Genomic DNA, 19,698 nt, shown 5'->3' on the forward strand with positions numbered 1-19,698 from the left:
AAGAAAATTTACCGAACCGGACATGGCCGGTTACTACTCTTAAATCAAAATAACCGCTGAAAATTAAAAGAAAACAAAAAGGAAAATAAACGGGCCGAATATACATGGGGGCGCCGCTGGTGGTGTTGCGACGCCCGGTGCTTATGTCCCACCCTCAAAAAAAACCATGGCCACCGACGCACCTAAATTTCGGTGGCCCCTTACCTGGTAACCCTACGTGCCTTCTAAATAAATGGCGACGCCAGCATTCCCATATTGTTAACAAATTTATTCAAGTTTCATTATTACTAATATAGCATTTCTTCCTATAAACTTCTTTTGATATTACTGCAAGGTTTTTTTTGTTTTTTTATATATTTATGCTTATAATTTATTTATTTAAAAAAAAAGTAGCAATCAAAAATGCTTGCCTAATTGGAGAGGAACTCTATTTTTTTTTGTAAGTTTTTAGAAAAATTATTGTGAGCTGCGTTTTGTGACGGCTCATTGAATGTAATAATAATTGGTTTGTTTTTATAATCTATTATATTATATATATAATAAATTTTTTTTTTTTTGTAGAAATTTGGTTAAATGCCCTTTTCTTTTTTCATTCACAAACCTATCTTAGGGCTGTACAGTTTGGATACAACTTCCGATAATTGGGGCCCCCTTACAAAATTAATATGTTGTTGTATTAGACTTACTTTGAGTTTAACAAAACATCAATTTGGTATAACACATAGTATAATGACACTAATATGTACTATGTACTAAGAAATTTGTTATAAACGCAACTAAGACTAAATTTGGGGTAAATCATACTCCTCAAAAAAACTGTTTCACATGTTCAAGTAAAACGTAAGCTTTTAAATTCATAGAAAAATTACCGGAGTCATTTACCTGTTCAGGTAGAACGTGAACTTTTAAATTTATGGTAAAATTAACAAAATCGTTTTACAGGTTCAGGTAAAACGTGAACTTTTTAAACTTATAGTAAAATTAATGAAATCGTTTTACTTGTTCAGGTGAAACGTAAACTGTTTTGCATGTATCAGTCAGTGCTGTTATTGTTTTGGGTTTAGTTCAACTCAGTCAAAATTTTAACTGATAATGCAATTGAACTTGAATTACCAATAAAACTTTATTCCTTACCGAAACAATATCAATACTTTTGGCTCATTCCAAAATCATATCCGCAACAATTGCATTAATTAAAAAAGTAATAGTATAATTTTACCGTAACGCAAAGCAAATTTTAATACCTGAAACATTTTTTTTTTTGTTTCACAGGCAGTACAAATTGCCTACCTATGACCATTAAGATATGCTTTGTTTTTTTTTTTTTTTTGTTAATTTTTCAGTATGCAACAATTTCGAACGTATAACAAGAATTGCTTTCTTAACTTTTCATTTTCTTCGCTCATTATGCATATTGCGTTCGTATTCATATTCGTTTTAATTCTATACTAGGGTGATAGCCTTAAATTTGAATATGTTTGTATATTAACATTATATAATGTTGCAGTCAAAAAAAAATTTTAAAAGACAAGGTTGAGGCTACAAATACGTATATTTGGTTCAGTAATGGAACGAACTCACCGCTTACCCCGCTTCGTTGTCGCAATTGGCCTGGCCGCAGGCCTATGTTCGCTGGCCTGTGGTTGTCATTGCAGCTGGTTTATTGTAGCCCGTATGGTCGTAGCTAATAAAGATGCGCTAGTATTATTATCGCCGGTATGGACACAGCTAATAAAAATGCGCTAGTATTGGTGTCGGTGGTACCGCCTGTTGTAGGTGTTAACATTAGTGACCTCGGACCTATGTTCGCGGCCCCGTTGTGTGCGTTGCAACTGGTGGTGGCGGTACGTCTGGTGGTTGTTGCGCTCGTGGTTGGCGCTAATAAAAGGGTTGGGGAAGGTACTACCGATGGTGATGCTCGTGATAATAGTGGGCGCCGTTGGTGGTGGTTGGCGCTTTATCATATGCTACTGCGTATGAAGTTTCTGGTGGTTTTGGGGTACCATGCAGTCAGCGCAGACCACGTCACAATAATAGGTGGCCGTTGTATGTTGCCATAACGAAAAAGTGAAATTGCGGCTAGTAGTAAAACAGTCGGAATGGCAAATGTAGGTAAATTAACCACTTTGAAATGCAGGTAAGATTTGGTGTACGATGAACAAATGTTGGTTATTAGTGGAGGATTATTTACACTGCCTTTGATAAGTCTTTTGATTCCATGGTGCCTTTAACTCGTTTCCTTTGTAGCTGCGGAGCTGACTGTCGCTGCATTTCTTCCAGACGCGTCACGATTGCGATTTTAATAATATCAAATGTTGCTTGCAGAAAATTAATTCAGTTTTATGTTCGAAAAGTAGTATAGGATTGTTTTCATATGTACAATGCTTATCGGCTTAAAAACAATTCAATTTAAAGTACGCTTAGCCCTTAATTGGAAAATTTAAGAGCACAAAATCACCACGTTTAACCAACTCAGCTCGAAAAAGGAAAAGATCTTTTTTCTTCCTCCGGAACTCGTGGTTTTTTTTTCGTTAGCGATCGCCCGTCTGTCTTTTTCCTTGTTTTTCGATACTTTTTATCGCAACTTTCGCCACATCACTAGGTGTGTTCGCGTGAACACGCTCCCAAGTGTATCGTAGCCGTAGACCGTAGCAGCAGACCGTAACAGTGACTTAATAATCGTGGTCGATTATAGTGTCAGATTGGCCGAAGCTGTAATCCATCAGAAATGAAGGTACTGACACTCGTCGTTAGTAAAAATTGTGTCCCAGCCCTAATAGTCACTGGATGGATTGCAGCCAACGTCATCTAACAGTCAGATCGGTTGCACGAGCAGAAGGTGTAATGTGAAAAATATAAGTATGGCAGCGCTGTCTTTTAGACAAGAATCTGGTGATCAGCCAATCACCCTACAAGAATACTGACTATCATATGACTATCATCTGATTGTCAGCAATGTCAACCTAACGATCAGCGCCTCATACAAACTTTCTATCACAAACTTAAGGGGACTTGCGAAAATGTGATGTAAACAACTGTGTACGTGTGAGTTTTTGTCTCCTTCTTATACACCAACATCGCCTACTGATTAAGTATATAGCCGTACTGCTCACTCTCATTCCTTTTCCTGGATCAGTGCTGACACTCTAACTATCAAAAAGTGTCATAAATGATAGTTTACTGTAGATATCAGGTTTGAATGTTATACTATCATAAATGACCTTTGTTATATTCCGCCAAAAATGAAACAATGCTTTTTGCTTTTTATTTACTTTATTTCATTACGTTTTTAATTTTGTACATGATAAAAGCATACGTGTTTCTTATTTGTTTAAAATAAATAGTTTTATACGAATTCGAGTTCAGAATGTTCAATTTAAATTCAGAAAATAACAAAACAACAGAAGAGCGCTTTCCTCATGTGGAAACACATTTAAAAATGAATCACCACTAACCACTATTATTTTTCGCGTATCAATTTTTTTAGTGCGCCCCATACATTCAGACAGCTTTTGGTATTTTTTAATATTATTTTCATTTAGCATGAAGCTTTGAAATGCTCTCTTTTTCATTTTTTAAACTTATTTTTTATATGGTTTTCGTCGGTTGATAATGGCGGAATTTAAAAAATAACAAAACAACCGTGATAATCATTTGATTGTCATATGACAGTCAGTAGTGACAACATGATTAAATCGGATAAACTGTTCTCGCATACATAAAATTCCGTTGAGAATGATGTATCTGTCTCACATGCATAATGGTATCTGCTGTATGTTCTTTTGTTCTGTACCAGGTGTCCGAAGCTTTCCCAGTTTGAGTCCTTTTTCATGATTATAGGCTGTCGTTGGGAACATGCGGACATGCGTGAGCGATCAACGGAACATACATAAATTTGAGTATCAATGTTTACGTCATCGCAGGATCAGCATTGTCAATTACAAGTGTGAGTGTATTAGTAAAACTATCAGCGTTTCTTGTAGGGCAGGTGCTCGCTTTGATTCTTGCTTAGCTGACGCAGCCTTCTGTAGGAAAACATTGGTAGCTTATTATAAGAAAGATGTTTAAAGAAAATGTGAAAATATGGCAATGATGTAGACACGAAAAAAAGAAGATTGATTGAGGATAGAGCACTGAATGCGAACGGATATACATAAAAAACCCAACCTTGGCATTATTATTACAAAGAAACCGGAATTATAGTGCCACGATTTTCAAAACTTTTGATGATTTGTAGGGGTAGAGGGTGTCCTAAAAATAACAAAATTATCATCCGCAACTCTAGGAAACTCTTAGTTTATGAAATATAAGCTTTTTAATTTCCAAATTTAGTAAAATTTCAACTTAAGTCCTGCACTTAAAATTCGGGTCGCACATGTCGATAGCGGTATCAAAAGACGCGTATTTGCGTCAAGATTCAGAATCCGAAAGCAGAAACTACATTTTTTATCTCGTTTAAAAGTTATTCGCGGAAAACCCGTCGGTACTATTGTCGCTTTTTTCGTTGTTGCAATTAAACAAATGACGGTGGTGAATAGTGTTGCCAGCTCCGCAACAATATCTTTTTATCTTGTTATAGCATTATAAGGTGGTGGCACGTCGATATAAATGCAAGCAAACATACACTATTAATGTATTTTGTTTTTGTAAAACACTTTTAATAATTGTAGTCTAATATTATTTGGGGTGCTGCGTAGAAGGGTGTACTACGCAGAAGGACATCACCGTGGCGGTAGCCACGGTTATACCACACACCCGGACTTGGCATGGCGTAGCCCAGGGTTATTTTTTATAAGCGCGGCCGGTGGCCGCCTATGCAGAAAGGTGTTCTACGCAGAATTACCGTTGGAATCAGCATAAAAATCTCTATAAAGTCCAATTTTTTATTTTTTTTTTTGACAAATGTATGTATTCTGCACTTGTTCCAATTAAATACATTACAAAACAAAATACATTGATAGTGTATGTTTGTTTGCATTTATATCGACGTGTCACCACCTTATAATCTTCTACCAAGTTAAAAAGATATTGTTGCGATGGCAACACTATTCACCACCTTCATTTGTTTTCATTTGTTTAATTGCAACAACGAAAAAAGCGACAATAGTACCGACGGGTTTTCCGCGAATAACTTTTAAACGAGATAAAAAATATAGTTTCTGCTTCCGGATTCTGAATCTTGACGCAAATACGCGTCTTTTGATACCGCTATCGACAAGTGCGACCTGAATTTTAAGTGCAGGACTTAAGTTGAAATTTTACTAAATTTGGAAATTAAAAGGCTTATATTTCATAAACTAAGAGTTTCCCAGAGTTGCGGATAAGTTTGTGATTTTTAGGACCCCCGCCACCCCTCGAAAAAAAGAAAAGTTGGAAAATCGTGGCACCTTATTTTAAATATTCCCCAAATAATTTTTCGTTTATATCTTTTGAACGAGTTAAAACTTGTATTTTCCGCCTTTCCTTAGGATAATTAATACTAATGTCGACGCCGCGGTTGACACCTCCCTTGATATTTTTGTACGCGTATTAGCAGTCGACTACTGTCCTAACTTTTACCAAAGCTGTCAGTCAATGAATGAACAACGGGTGCTTTCGCTGAATGCGTTCAAGGAAACGACGCCGTTCATTCGCTTTGAAGCGAGCAAGGGACTTATATGTATGCGTCTTTATGTGCTTAAACACTGTGGCATCGCAATTTGAGCGAAATGTACACTAGATATCGCCACAGCTGCTCGAGAAGCCATTATTTTAAACGCAGTTTCCGGTACCAATAGCTTTTTCATTACTTCTAAATCTGCGAAATAGTGAACGTGTGCCATGTACTTCCTACACAAAGTAGATATCGCCGTTTACCATGCGGTTCAACGCAATACAATTTTGGTAAGTAAACTCAAATCGTGTTTAATTTAAGGCAAGATTAATATACCATTGTTTTAATTATTCGTATTTAACAATGGACAAACGGCTTGCCAGAGAAAACTTTCTGTTCTTGGAGATCATCATTGCCTCTTTGAATGTGTGTTCTAAAGGTTACAGATACAATTACAATTTGGTGACTTGAGAAATGGCAGTTTTATATAACTACAATGCAATAGCTATTACATTTTTCATTGTAGAACTCGTATCAGCTGCCAAATAAACATTGTGGGGCTTACCTATCACCACATGGTTTTTTTATTTGAAGAGTTGTGTGGTCTAGAGCTATTGTGCTACACGTGCTTTTGATTTCTATATTGTGAAGAAAGTACATATATAATTATAAAATTTGCTCATAGATGCATTTCCTTTTGTTACGGATACTAAGATGAATATGATTGTATAATTCCATATACATACATATATCAAGGAATTGTATATTGAATGTAAGTACTCTGCATAACCTCTTCGGCTATACACGAGCACAGAGTCGCTGGTTTGAAGAACACATACACTTCCGCTAGTGCTTTTTACTTGCTCGTATAATAATATCACTGCACACAAGCAAAACCCAAATTAATGATCAAATTTGCGGTGCATATTTTAAGTGAAGGGTACATTTTAGCTAGGATTTAATATTATAGCGGCATGCAAACATTAAAAAGATAAACTTACACCAACAACATAAACTACTATAAAACAATACATTTTCAGATATGCATTGATTCTATGTGAATGCCGAAGCGCAAAGCAAGGATTTGTTTCAATTCAGCACTGAAGCGAAAACGATATAGTGTGGAGTTCAAAGGTAAAGCGATAATTGTATACACCAAGGGAGATCTGTATAATGATGATTCGATTTAAAAGTATAATTTTCTGACATCTCTAATGAATCATAGTGATTTCAATATAATGACTGACTCCTATACAGAAAATCGTTTTGAATTTTTATCAGCACTTTATTTAACTGTTTTTCTTTTTTTTTTTTTGAAAAACTAGTAAGCTGCAGTAACTGCTACATGCCGGAATGCAAGTTCTTATAAACTAGAGGATGACAATAGACTACAACTGTTTACAAGGTTAGAAAATAAATGCCTATTATTTGTACACTTTTTTTGTCAATGATGATAATATAAACCATTCACAGACAACCATATAATGGTACAACGTTGGACAAGCTGTTCCAATATTCTTTTGGAATAAGTGCGTTCTGTTGAACCGGTTATGGATAATGGTTAGAAGATGGCACTGAATTTTAAAATAAACTATTTTTATTTATAACTGCAGCACATTATTTAAAAAAGGTTTTATTTTAATTACAGATATGCAAGATTGTGCTATTTGAAATGAACAGGGAATATAATTGTATTAAGCGAGTTATTAAATATGTAACTTTGCAAAAAAATAAAATGCCTGTTTATTTTAAGCAAAAATAAACTTTGTATTTGCGTTCAAAAATCATTTTTTACTAAATTCGCTCGTTGCCTTAAAGCAAGTTCACTATCTTGCTTTGCTTTCATGCGATCACCTTTAGATTTCTTGCCAATACCCAGCTTCGGTAAACCTCGATTTAGGCCCTCAAGCAGTAAGCATGCTTTGCACGGTTGTTGGGACGACATAAATCCACAGCGTTCACACGTTCCTCGTGTTGGTTTCTTCACGGTATCTTTGAAGCGCAACTGCTCTCCCGAATGAATAATATCCATTATAACTGATGGACGCACTCTTTCCAAATCTTTTAGATATGCACGCGCATGCCCTCGGTAAGCATTAGGCGCAAAAACACATTCTGTTGAAAAGTATACCAACTTTTTATAGTGTGCATACATAACAATTTCCTTTTCATATGCATACTTGAGAGGTTTTACCCGTGCTATTGTATCTTCCCCGCCATCTGTACGAATATTTGTACATCGAGATAAACGTGCTGTGTCTCCACGCAATATATTCATCAACACTGTTTCGGCAATATCATCCGCGTTATGCCCAGTTGCGATACAATCTACTTCAAGCATTTTCGCACCACGATCTATTGCTTGCCGCCTAAATACGCCACAAAACGTACAATTGTTCGAACGTCCAACTTGGGCAACAATGCGATCCATAGTCCAGCCATAAAGTTCAGCGTATGACAGTATTTTAAGAGGCATTTCGTAGTCGTCTCGGTTTTGTTTAACTGTTTCCAAGCTATCGTCTCTATACCCTGTTATACCTTCATCAATGGACAATAAAACCAATTTTAGACCATAATCGTGTCTTTCGTTGAGCAATTTCAGAACATAAGCCAATACAGTTGAATCTTTTCCTCCACTTGCGGCTACCGCAACCTTTTCTCCACGGTTAAATAGGTTATTAGTGATAATTGTGAAATGAATTTCTGCTTCAAATGCGTCGAAAAAACATTCCTTACATAGTGCGTCTGATGTTTTCGGTCGCTGTGATTGGCAATAGAACAGATATAATTTGAGAAAAAATTACTAATTTTGTATTTTACCTTAAGAACTGCATTTCGGCCACAATTCGCTTTACAATTAATTGGCATTTTTAGAATTGTTCAATAAATACCGCGGATATATAATTTTTGGTATCGAAAACTTGTTTACGAATGGAATTTGATCACATTTGATTGAAGTAATTAGAGTTGGCAAATATCCCTGTACCTGTGATTTTGTCACAGCTACTGAAATATCACAGTACATTTCAGTGGCAGCTTCGAAGGAATAATCGTGACTGATTGCCTGTGACAGCATTTATTTCCCGTTACCAATCACGCTTACCAATAAACTCAATCATAGACTAAAATAAAGCTATGATCACAGGAACAAATCTCTTCTATGCTATGAACTATTAAAATGAGCGTATCATTTAAGCTGTGACTGAATGGCAGTATATGTCCCAGAAAATGATACAGAGACGGATATAGAAGCACGCTCGGTAACGAATATATCCACTGTTAAATCGATGGTCGCAGTAATAGTAATGTTATGTATGTATATATATGCTACTAGTGAGTGAGTTAGTAGAGGCTGTTCCTTAGTGTTTTTCTGCGATATCTGCTACTTATTCGCAACACAATCCGTAGGGAAAAATATAAATTCATTTTGCGTTGTTGTTTTTGTTTTGTTTCAGTAACAGTTGCGAGTAAAAGCCGCTGTGACTGAGAGGTCAAAATCAGATATAACGTTGTTCCTCAAAAATCACGGGATCGGCCAACATTAATATAAAAGTCCACAAATTCAACCAAGAATTGCAAACCTACCTTATGGAAATCAATGTAATCGATTAATGGTGCCATACCATAACGATAACGCCATAACCATACCATAGCCAACCAATTGAATTTTGGTTAACTGCCTATCACCCGCTGAAGATAGCCGGCCCCATAGTACAGGTCTACAAGTAGGATATGTAGCAGCACGCACATACACAGCAAGGCTCACCTGATAAAATGCTTGTTCTTGTTCGTTTTTTTTTGAGGATGCTATTTGGCACTGTTGTACTTCTTAGGTCCAAGAAAATGTAGTAGCTGCTAACGAACGATGTTTTGGACAATTTTAATTAACAAATTGTGATACTTTATTACCGGGGACGATTGCTAAAACATGACCAAAACCGTCGAGGGAGGTATTAATAGACGCGTTTGCCTCGCTTCCAATAATTCAAATACTTTTTCGCCTTTCGACTATTGATAACAGGACAAAACGCGTTTTTTCATTTCTCTTTGCACATTTTTGGACGGGTTATTGCAGTCAACCTCGGTTTCAAACTGTTTTTCGCGGAGAACTTTTGAACGGGTAGAAAAACTTGGCACCCGTGTTTGTATTCTTAATACTGGAATAACTACGCGTCCTCAGATATCCCAATTCAAGACTTTTGTATAATTTTCTGTAGGAACCATAAAGGTGCACTACATTTTCATACTAAATTCGTTCAAAAAATTTACCATCACAGCAACCCATATCTGATATTCCGCTTTTTTTTTTGTTTCCCTGCGTCGCTTCCAACGACAGCAACCCCGGTAATTTTGACACTTCGTTCAGTGTCAAACGCATGTTCCACGCAGGTTCCACTGAGTTCCACAATAGTTTGACACTAACCGAAGTGTCAAACTGCAATGTGTTAGAAAGAGAAAGGAATTGCTTCCTTCTCATACATATCATACTTGTAAACCTGTACTATGGCCGGCCCTATGCGCCGCCATATTGAACACCCTGTCAAAACGCTAAAAAGTAGCCATATTGAACATACTGTCAGGCAGTTGACAGAAAAAATATCACACTAAAGGCCTCCTGCGATTTACAACGAGATTGACTGAATTTTGTGTTAGGTCCGACACATAAGCAGTTTTTCATATAGATGAGTTTAACACATGGTTCAACTATATATATGATTCAACTATGTACATAATTGAACCATGTAAACTATATAGTAAACAATGGTTCATTCATTGTTTACTATATAGTTTGGCAGCTTAAATAGAGGTTATGTTGCGAATAGAGTGGAAGGCAGTGGACTAGGCAGTCGAATGTCATATAATGAAGGAATGGTGTTCGGAGTTTTTTCAAAGTTAAAAAAAAAATGATAAAATCTTTAATATAAATAAAACTATTGTTTTAATAACAACAAAAACGCCTTATATATTGTATATACATAAATTCGTAATGATTATCTCACTTTAAAATGTTAAATAATAAAATGAGTTAAATAATCTAAAAATTTTTTTTGAAATTGAGTCGAGAACTGTGCGTGTGAATGTGCGAATTTTCACCGATCAGCTGTTAGTTGCGCTACTAGGTAAAATTTATAATGGGTTCATTGTTTACTATACAATGGTTAGTAGGCTTCGTTTTTAAAATGTCCATTTGTTGTATTTGGGCACATTTGTATATTTAACAGCACTGATGTGATCATCAGTGTCTAACAGCGGCTAGATCATTTCCATCAGTTTAACTAAGTGCCTTTTATTAACTGAAATTCCAAAATGTGCAGTAATAAAATACATCCCAAGTTAACATCGATAAGTGTGTTTTCCATGATGGAAATTTGTGGTGATAACACGGCAGCCTTGCAATTTCTAGAAGAGACTGGCTTGGTACCATCGAAAAAATCAATTTCACCAATATGTTGTGGGGTCCATATGAGAATCGAAAATGATGTACGACGAAAACTGGGTTGGATGTGGCGCTGTGGAGCGTCTGTAATCAAGGGAAGTCCTTCTAACTGCCGTAAAATATTGAATCCAAGTGATGGATCCTTTTTCGATGGCAAGTACATGCAACATCAACAATTTTAATACAAAACTTTTAAAAAACGGCTTACAATATTTGCATTCCAGGCAAATTTTGTCACATTTCTATTGCTGATGCACTAGCAATTCTATTTTGTTTCGTAATGGATGTTAAGGTGAGATCAATGTGGACGCGTGAAATTTTATAATTACTGTTCATTATTTTTCTATTGGTGATGGGAATTACTTATGCACATACATTTCTATTAAGTATTTAATATAGAAATACACGTCATTCAGGTCAAATACCGGTTCATGACTCACAATTTCATTAATTAAATGTATTGACGATATCTAAAATATTAATAAATTATCATCTAGTCACGTATATGTGATATACATATGAACGTGATTATGCTATCTAAGAGATTGGGTAATTCTTTACGACAGCATGACACTGCTAATACGTGTCCAAAAATATCGAGAGAGATGTCAAAAGACGCGTATTGACAATAATCCGAAGGCGGAAAAGACAAATTTTATCTCTGTCCGGAAATATTTGCAGTTGAAGTTAGAGATTTTCATGTTGTTGTAACGTACCCACAAAAAAAATTTTGAACATAAGTGTTTTGTGCGGATATACTTTTGGTCTCCAAACCGGTGTTGGACCCACCCTGGGTAATTTTAAGGTAATCGGAGGTACCCGCAGGTCTTTTTTCGGGTTTTCGTTAATATCTTTTGAACGACTTAAAATTTTTATTTTCCGCCTTCGGATTATTAATGCTGATGTCAAGACGCGTCGTTTGACACCACTCTCGATATTTTTGGACACGTATTAGCAGTGTCATGCTGTCGTAAAGAATTACCAGAGATTCTTATACGTATTGTTGATGAAATTAAACGATTAATACATATTCACCCATACCCTATATATACATAAGAATTGTTGTTAAAAGTACAATATCGCATTTAACATTTTGGTAATACCCGTATTTGGGTTAAAAACAAAGGATAATTTTATTATTATAATTTTTTTTCAATAAGCTCAAAGGGCATATCGTGGGCCTATATATCGGTCATCAACAATTTTAACGAAAATGAGTTTGTTGTTGTTGTTGTTGTAGCGATAAGGTGGCTCCCCCAAGGCTTTGGGGAGTGTTATCGATGTGATGGTCCTTTGCCGGATACAGATCCGACACGCTCTGGTAACACAACACCATTAAGGTGCTAGCCCGACCATCTCGGGAACGATTTATATGACCACATTAAACCTTCAGGCAATCCCCCCTCCCCACCCCCAAGTTCCATGAGGAGATTGGGGTCGCTAGAGTCTCGTCTGTTAGTGAAACAGGATTCGCCGCCGATAGATGAGGTTGACAATTGGGTTTGGAGGGTTGCGCTACACAGCCCTTTGAATCTGGTATTTTAGTCCCCTCTTACGACAGGCATACCTACCGCTGGTATGTATATTCTGACCCCCTAACCCGCTGGGGGATATGAAAATGAGTTTAAGATGGCCTCCTACCCTTTTATATTTGACATTAATACCAGCTTTTTTTTAACCCTAGCTCAAATGGTATGTCATTTATAAAATTTGTCTAGCAATAAATTTTCTTTTCAAAAGTAAAATCCTATATTAGCATGCACTGTTCACACACAACAGCATACATTTTTAAAACCAGCTTAACTTATACATTATATTATATAGGTATTATAACTTCAATCGGATAACGTAAATATTATCAGTGTCGAAAAATAATTCGATCCATCTGTCCGTCCGTTTACGGTTAACGTTTTTGATAATAATTTTAGCGCTTTACGCACTATAAAAAGGCGTCATTCTTAAAACATCGTTCAACATAAACGCTGCATTCCAAAAATCTAATATTTTACTTGTCCTGCAAAAACCTCTTTTAGCAAAATTGTTTATAAAAATAATTTTTATTGCACTAGCGAAAAAATCAGACCTTTAAACTAACTTAAGCTGAGTTTACAACAAAAAAACTGATTTGAGTACAAAACAAGGTTTTTCATCACCCACTGGGTACCTCATATTATTATCAATTTACAATATATCTCTCAAAACAGTTTTTTTGTTCTCCTGAGAAACTGGTCTTTCGCTGATAGAGGGGCAGGACACAAATCAGAATGGAGGAAAGTGGGCATAAATACAAAATTGCAATATAAATGTTATGCAAAGTGGCTGCAGGCATAATGAAAGAAACGGAATCATTAACACCCATGAACCAGTGAGCGTCTACAATAATGAAACCAACTGCTGATCTTTATCGAGAAACAAACTCTCCATGTCCAAATATTAATTCAGTGATAAGGAGGTACTCAACAAATACACCATGAAAAATGGAGCGAGTGTGAAGTTGGCATATCACTCATTTACTTCAATAATGTCATAACTCAACAAACACGACCTTTGAACCGATATCATGATCTATGTTGTATAAAAAAATCTTTGTGATCAGTTAAAAATTTACCACGTGCTATAAAAGTGAAAATATGCCTTTATATGCGCAACATATGGCAGGGTAAATCTTTGAATGGCTCTCCTGGAAAATTATGTGTTTTTGAGTTATGACACTATTGAAGTAAATGAGCGATATGTCGAACTAGTAGTATTTTACATGTAATATCAATAACCTTTGATATAAATGTCAGAATCGATGGCCAACCAAGCTAAGGAAAGAAAGCGTGACATTAGCAAATGTACACACGTTGTTGTTGTTGTTGTAGCAGTGCTTCGCCCCATCCAATAGGTCTGACCGATCACAAATTGTCATCAATGTCCTCTAACGGGAGTCCGAGGAAACTTGCTGTTTCAACAGGGGTGGAGCATAATGAGAGGGATGTTAGAGGCGTTGGTTCCCCATTACAATTGAAGAGATGGTTGGTGTCATGTGGGGACACATTGCAAGCAGGGCATACATTTTGTATGCCGGGGCTGATTTTGGATAGGTAAGAGTTTAACCTGTTACAGTATCCAGAGCGAAGTTGGGCTAAAGTGACTCGCGTTTCCCTAGGGAGTGTGCGTTCCTCTTCTGCAAGCTTAGGCTATTGTTCTTTGAGTACTGGATTCACCGTGCAATTCCTGACATACAGGTCCGACGCCTGTTTATGGAGTTCACCAAGGACCTGTTTATGTTTTTTGGCTTCATACGGCTGTGTTCTCAGGTGCCGTATTTCCTGATAGTGCTTACGGGGGTGACTCCTTAAGCCCCTGGGCGGTGTTGGCTCATCAATCAGATGTCTGGGATGCCCAGGTTTCTGGGTATTCAACAGAAGTTGTTTGGTTAGCATTTCATTTCTTTCCCTTATTGGGAGTATTCTCGCCTCATTATGAAGATGGTGTTCTGGGGACATAAGGAGACAACCCTTGGCGGTTCTGAAGGCAGTATTTTGGCAGGCCTGTAGCTTCTTCCAGTGGGTAATAATTAGGCTTGGCGACCATATCGTAGACGCGTAGCATGCAATCGGCTGGCCAATTGCTTTGTAAGTAGTAATTAGCGTTTTTTTATCTTTTCCCCAAGTACTGCCAGCAAGAGATTTGAGGATTTTATTATGGCTCTGGATTTTCGGTACAATTGCGGCTGCATACTCACCAAAATGTAGATCCTGATAGAACGTCACACCCAAGATTTTGGGGTGTAAGACAGTCGGTAGCGTAGTGCCATTGACGTGGACGTTCAAAATGGTCGACATTTGAAGAAACTGGAGAGATCAGGGAGGTAGCCGTTTATTTTGTTGCACGTTGTAGATTGTGATAATGAATAAAAGATAAAAATAAAATGAAGTGCTGTTTATACAGAAAGCCTACAAAGACCCAAACGATAATATGGAATATATTAATTCTATGCAGTATTAACGTGATACTGTTGTTGTTGTAGCGATAGGTTGCTCCCCGAAGGCTTCGGGGAGTGTTATCGATGTGATGGTCCTTTGCCGGATACAGATCCGGTACGCTCCGGTACCACAGCACCATCAAGGTGCTAGCCCGACCATCTCGGGAACGATTTATGTGGCCACATTAAACCTTCAGGCCATCCCCTCCCTCCCCACCCCCAAGTTCCATGAGTATTTTAGTCGCCTCTTACGACAGGCATAACTACCGCGGGTATATTCTGACCCCCTTACCCGCTGGGGGCATTAACGTGATACTCGCGCCAAACGATATTAAAAATTCAGGGTTGTAAAAGTTGATATGCGGTTTTGTACTTTCATCAAAGATATTTATGTATGTACATATCAAAACATCATTTTTAATTAAACAATCGCATTTCTCGTTTCCTATTTTCCCTTTGCTTATCTTTTTTTGTATTTGTATGTACAAACATAAATACTAATAACTTTATTATTTATTTAATGTTATATCTACAATAGATAATATTTGCCTTAAAACACTTGAATGCTTATCGCCAACGTAAAGGCGATCCAACATCTTTAAGCACTGGAACGATCACTGACTATTATAGTCATTGTCGTGAGGTAGCCGAAATTATTTCCTCACACACAGATCTAGAATTGGAAAGTTTAGGAAAAATTGTTTTATTTGATGAGACATTTTTAACAAAGAGAAAATATAATCGTGGTCGATTTAGCAAAGAAATGACCATCAATGTTGTGGGTTTATTTTGTTCGGAGGATAGATCTGGACTATTTTATAAGGTTAATCAAACGAGTTTAAAAAACTTATGGCCGTATATTGCAGAGCTTGTGGAACATCCGAAACAAAAGAAGACCAAAAGCATTTATTCCGATGAAGAGGAAAGTGATTACTTCGTGGTAGATAATATTCAAACTGGGAAATCATTGAAAAATATCTCTGCTAATAAAAGAACTCCACTGCTAAGCCATCAAAATATGGGTGCAACTTTTTATAGGTAAACTCAAGTTAATGTTTAACATATTTCATACATATACACATCCCGTTACAGGTTACGTAACGTTGAAGTAATTTATAGTGAAAATAATTTACTTCAGGCAAACTCGTGTAAAAACGATTTCCTTCATACAAATTTGCATACAACTTGAATTTCAGAGTTCGCAATTTCGAAAATGAGCACCGCCAAACAAAAAATACACAAACGTAACGGCATTCAGAACATTAAATTGCACTCTACATTTCCAGTCCAATTCAAAAACAGAACTTAAAATAAATTACCTTTATTGTCTTATGGTCCTTAATTTACCACGTAGTTACAATTTTTAAACTTTTAAACGGTTTTATTTAGCTTGACTTGACAGGCAGTCATGCACGGCCGTTTTTAACGAATTTTGTAATTGAAATTTAAGTAACTCCCCGATAAGCTACAAGCTTGAATTTTGGAATATAGTTCAGAACCCAATGACAATGCAATAATAAGAAAAAAATTCGCTGCTAGGTGGCGCAAGGATCGAGATATTCACAAAAATCGTATTTGTGGTCCGATTTGGCTCATATTTGGAACACATAATACATGCATAAATAGAAAGCGACCTATGATACCCGATTTGGCTCATATTTGGAACAAATATTGCATACAGTTCGGTAGAAGTGACATCAAAATATTTTAGAGTTGGAGGAGGACAAGCATACGTGGCGCAGAGTCGAGTAAAGTCTTTGGAAGGATTATGTATTGAGGACTTAGGTTGTCGCAAATTGTCAGGAAAGAGTCCTTGTAATAATGAGTCACTAAATAAACTAAATAGAATGAGAAATAATAGGTAATTAAATAAAGACTAAAAACTTGAAAATAAAATAATTAAAAAAAATTTTTTGAGTTAAGCGGTTTTATTGAAAACAATACTTACATGAAGTAATAATAATACGAAAAGCTAGAAAATAATTAGGTAGGTCCTATGTATTAGTCATCACACTCCTTATCAATCTAGGGCGTTGATCAGACAATTAAATAAAAGCGTTGGACGCGTTATATTTTTATTGATAGTCATAAGTAAAACCAACTGAACCTTAATCAGGTTACTTTTCAGAAATTTCACGCGCCCAACGCTTTTATTTTATTGTCTGATCAACGCCCTAGATTGATAAGGAGTGTGATGACTAGTACCTAGGACCTACGTAATTATTTTCTAGCTTTTCGTATTATTATCACTTCATGTAAGTATTGTTTTCGATAAAATCGTTTAACTTGAAATTTTTTTTTTAAATTATATTATTGTATGCAATACGCAAGTTGTTCAGTTGGTATGTTGTAGATATTAACGAATAAACGGGACGAATTCATATTCAGAAAAATGATCAAAATTTCAATTTGAAATTAAGAATATTTCAATTTAAGCTCAGAAAATTACAAGCTAAATATCAAGTTTCGAAAGTTCTATAGGAATGAAGTTTGAAAATTTTAGAATTTTTTATTTTTTTTTAATACGCTACATTTCTTTAAAAAATCCATTGAAATCTTATAAACTAAAGACAAACTATCAGCACTGAGCATCACCATCATAATGTAATGATAGAAGGTGGACGAAGATTTGACAGCTGTCATATCGAACGCCCTTAGCTCCAGTGAGCTCCAGGTTGTATTTTGGAAGTACACGAGAAAGGGGCATAAAAGATGGCCCCTTTTTGAAATAGTACTTAAATTCATAAGCCCGCAATAATAGTCGCTGACTAAAATACTCTTTAGTTAAAATATTGCCTAAATTAAAAATGCGATTTAAAATTTTGATCTATCATAGTCATATTAAACACACATTTCAGCTAAAATAAGCGTGGACAGGATATCTGCATGAAAAAAGGCATTAATTGGCGCTATGAAGAAATTTTTTAGAAGTTTTAAAAGTTCACCGTGTACCTTACAACCGTGGTCACTTGACTCCACATATAAAAAATGGTAATTTTTTACGTGACAAAAACTCTTAAAATACCACAAAAACTTCAAAGGAGTACCCAAAAACGCGTTTTAATCATAATCCGGCATCCGATAATTATCATTCAATTCTATTTAAAAGTTATTAGCAAATGTTTTGTAAAAATTTGCTGCTTTTTATCAGCCGTCAATTTAAAATTGAGTGCACAATCTATTAATTGAACATGAACATATTTATTTAAAGAAAATTTACTTAATTTCGTTCTTAAAAAATTTTTTAAATCTCGCAACATAAACGAATAGGTAGTTAAAGCAGATTTGGGCTCCTTAAAGCAAAGGAAGCAACAAGGCGATTCACTCATACACTCGTATTCATGTTGAATAATTTATATAGTTTGTAAGAATGTTGTAAATAAAAGTTGGTTGCATTAAGAGAGATGTGACGGCCAAAATGATGCAAATCTTAAATGTTAGGAGGCCTTAACCGTTAAAGCCGTTTAATTTAATAGACCCGAAACCGAATGGGGATATGTCTAACCTCTATAGAAGTATGCAGGACATTCAATGATAATCAGGTTAAATCAAATTAGGGTTTGTCTTCGCAAAGTCAGCATAAATAAAGGGAGTTTTTGTATAGTTTTCCATAGGAAAGAAGTGACCTAGAATCTTGAGCCATTGTACATGGACCTGCAAAATGTAAGTCCCTTTTACATTAGAAAATCATTGAACTCAAGTCGATCATGACATAGTCTAATAGGGGATAAAGGAGAGAAGTAGTACAACAGCGCCCATACCAAGCAGTTCTTAAAATTGTTTGTTGCTAGTTCTTGTTGTGTTCCATGTTTTATTTCACGCTTTCTTTTAAAAGATATTGCCAAATGTAAAGGGGAATAGAAGACACAAAAGGAAATGCCAGCAGAATTGAATTCAAGAATTCTGTAATGTAATTCAATAATTAGAAGTCGGCAATAAGAAATTGTTCTTTTATTAATAGATATTCGCAGAAAACCGAATAATTACCCTCAAACGGCTGCGAAACTGGTGAAAATTGTATCAGAGCAAAACGCCTTTTTAGTTAATTATTTTCTGTGTACAACAATATCACCAAAATTACATCAACCACATGACAGTCTTAAACTTTTTTTTGGCAAAAATATCTTGACAGAGTAAAAGTATTACTTTGCCGCCTTCGGATTATTGCTTTCGAAATTCAAACGCGTAATTTGACACCTCTCCCGAATTTTTTGGACATGTATTAAAAATCGACGCCTTTTCCTTCCATTGAATATTTATTTGTAAATTTAATGCCAAAATCAGTATAGTATGCCACTTTTTCCTCAAAAGAAACTAAAATATCAAAACTAACAAATATCTATGAATGCGGAATAGTCTTAATTAAAGGTTTCGCATATGGGGAGCCAAGTAACCATCGCACATTTTAAGATTGTGTAATTTTCGTCACAAACATATTAATACACATTCTAGGTATAATAAATTAGCTCCTGACGTACATATATTTGCTTGTTGTGGAAGCCCTTTTGCACTTCCATTTATGTTCATCGCGTTTAAATAGCAAATTGTTTAATTTCTAGCAACTTTTGACAGCAGACCACCAAATAAAAACCTATTTTAAAAAATTAAAATCGCGCTCATGTCATTTTAAATTTAAAATACTCTTTTAGAGATAAAATAGTGTTTAAGTGGACTATAACAGACTTGAAATGATACTTA

The 19,698-nt window shown here is 35.8% G+C and overlaps 2 protein-coding genes and 1 long non-coding RNA gene across 8 annotated transcripts in view; 2 read left to right on the top strand and 1 right to left on the bottom strand.

Annotated features, from left to right (window-relative positions):
* The first annotated feature begins 5,729 nt into the window (after positions 1 to 5,729).
* Positions 5,730 to 7,377, top strand: LOC137246909 (uncharacterized). Its single transcript, XR_010951738.1, has 4 exons — positions 5,730 to 5,883; positions 6,634 to 6,727; positions 6,919 to 6,998; positions 7,242 to 7,377. It is a non-coding gene; the product is annotated as an uncharacterized lncRNA (long non-coding RNA).
* Ctu1 (Cytosolic thiouridylase subunit 1) lies at positions 7,169 to 8,630 on the bottom strand. Its single transcript, XM_067777934.1, has 2 exons — positions 8,414 to 8,630; positions 7,169 to 8,354 (listed from the first exon to the last, which is right to left on the bottom strand). Exons 1-2 carry the CDS (start codon positions 8,459 to 8,461, stop codon positions 7,371 to 7,373), a joined length of 1,032 nt encoding a protein of 343 aa, XP_067634035.1. The 5' UTR covers positions 8,462 to 8,630; the 3' UTR covers positions 7,169 to 7,370.
* A 2,071-nt stretch (positions 8,631 to 10,701) lies between these two features.
* LOC137244907 (uncharacterized) overlaps positions 10,702 to 19,698 on the top strand; it is a 55,490-nt gene continuing 46,493 nt past the window's right edge. For 2 of the 6 annotated variants that reach the window (XR_010951221.1, XM_067774649.1), the window contains exons 1-3: positions 10,705 to 11,183; positions 11,255 to 11,322; positions 15,539 to 16,038. Coding sequence is in view for 4 of the 6 variants with exons in the window: in XM_067774649.1 (XP_067630750.1) it covers positions 10,901 to 11,183; positions 11,255 to 11,322; positions 15,539 to 16,038 (851 nt within the window). In the remaining 2 variants the exon portion in view is untranslated. Of the gene's footprint in view, positions 11,184 to 11,254; positions 11,323 to 15,538; positions 16,039 to 16,092; positions 18,423 to 19,698 lie in introns of those variants that run through there. The other 4 variants (XR_010951220.1, XM_067774646.1, XM_067774647.1 and 1 more) reach the window with 3 other exon arrangements.

Source organism: Eurosta solidaginis, chromosome 3, assembly GCF_040869045.1.
Source record: "Eurosta solidaginis isolate ZX-2024a chromosome 3, ASM4086904v1, whole genome shotgun sequence".
Taxonomy (NCBI): domain Eukaryota; kingdom Metazoa; phylum Arthropoda; class Insecta; order Diptera; family Tephritidae; genus Eurosta; species Eurosta solidaginis.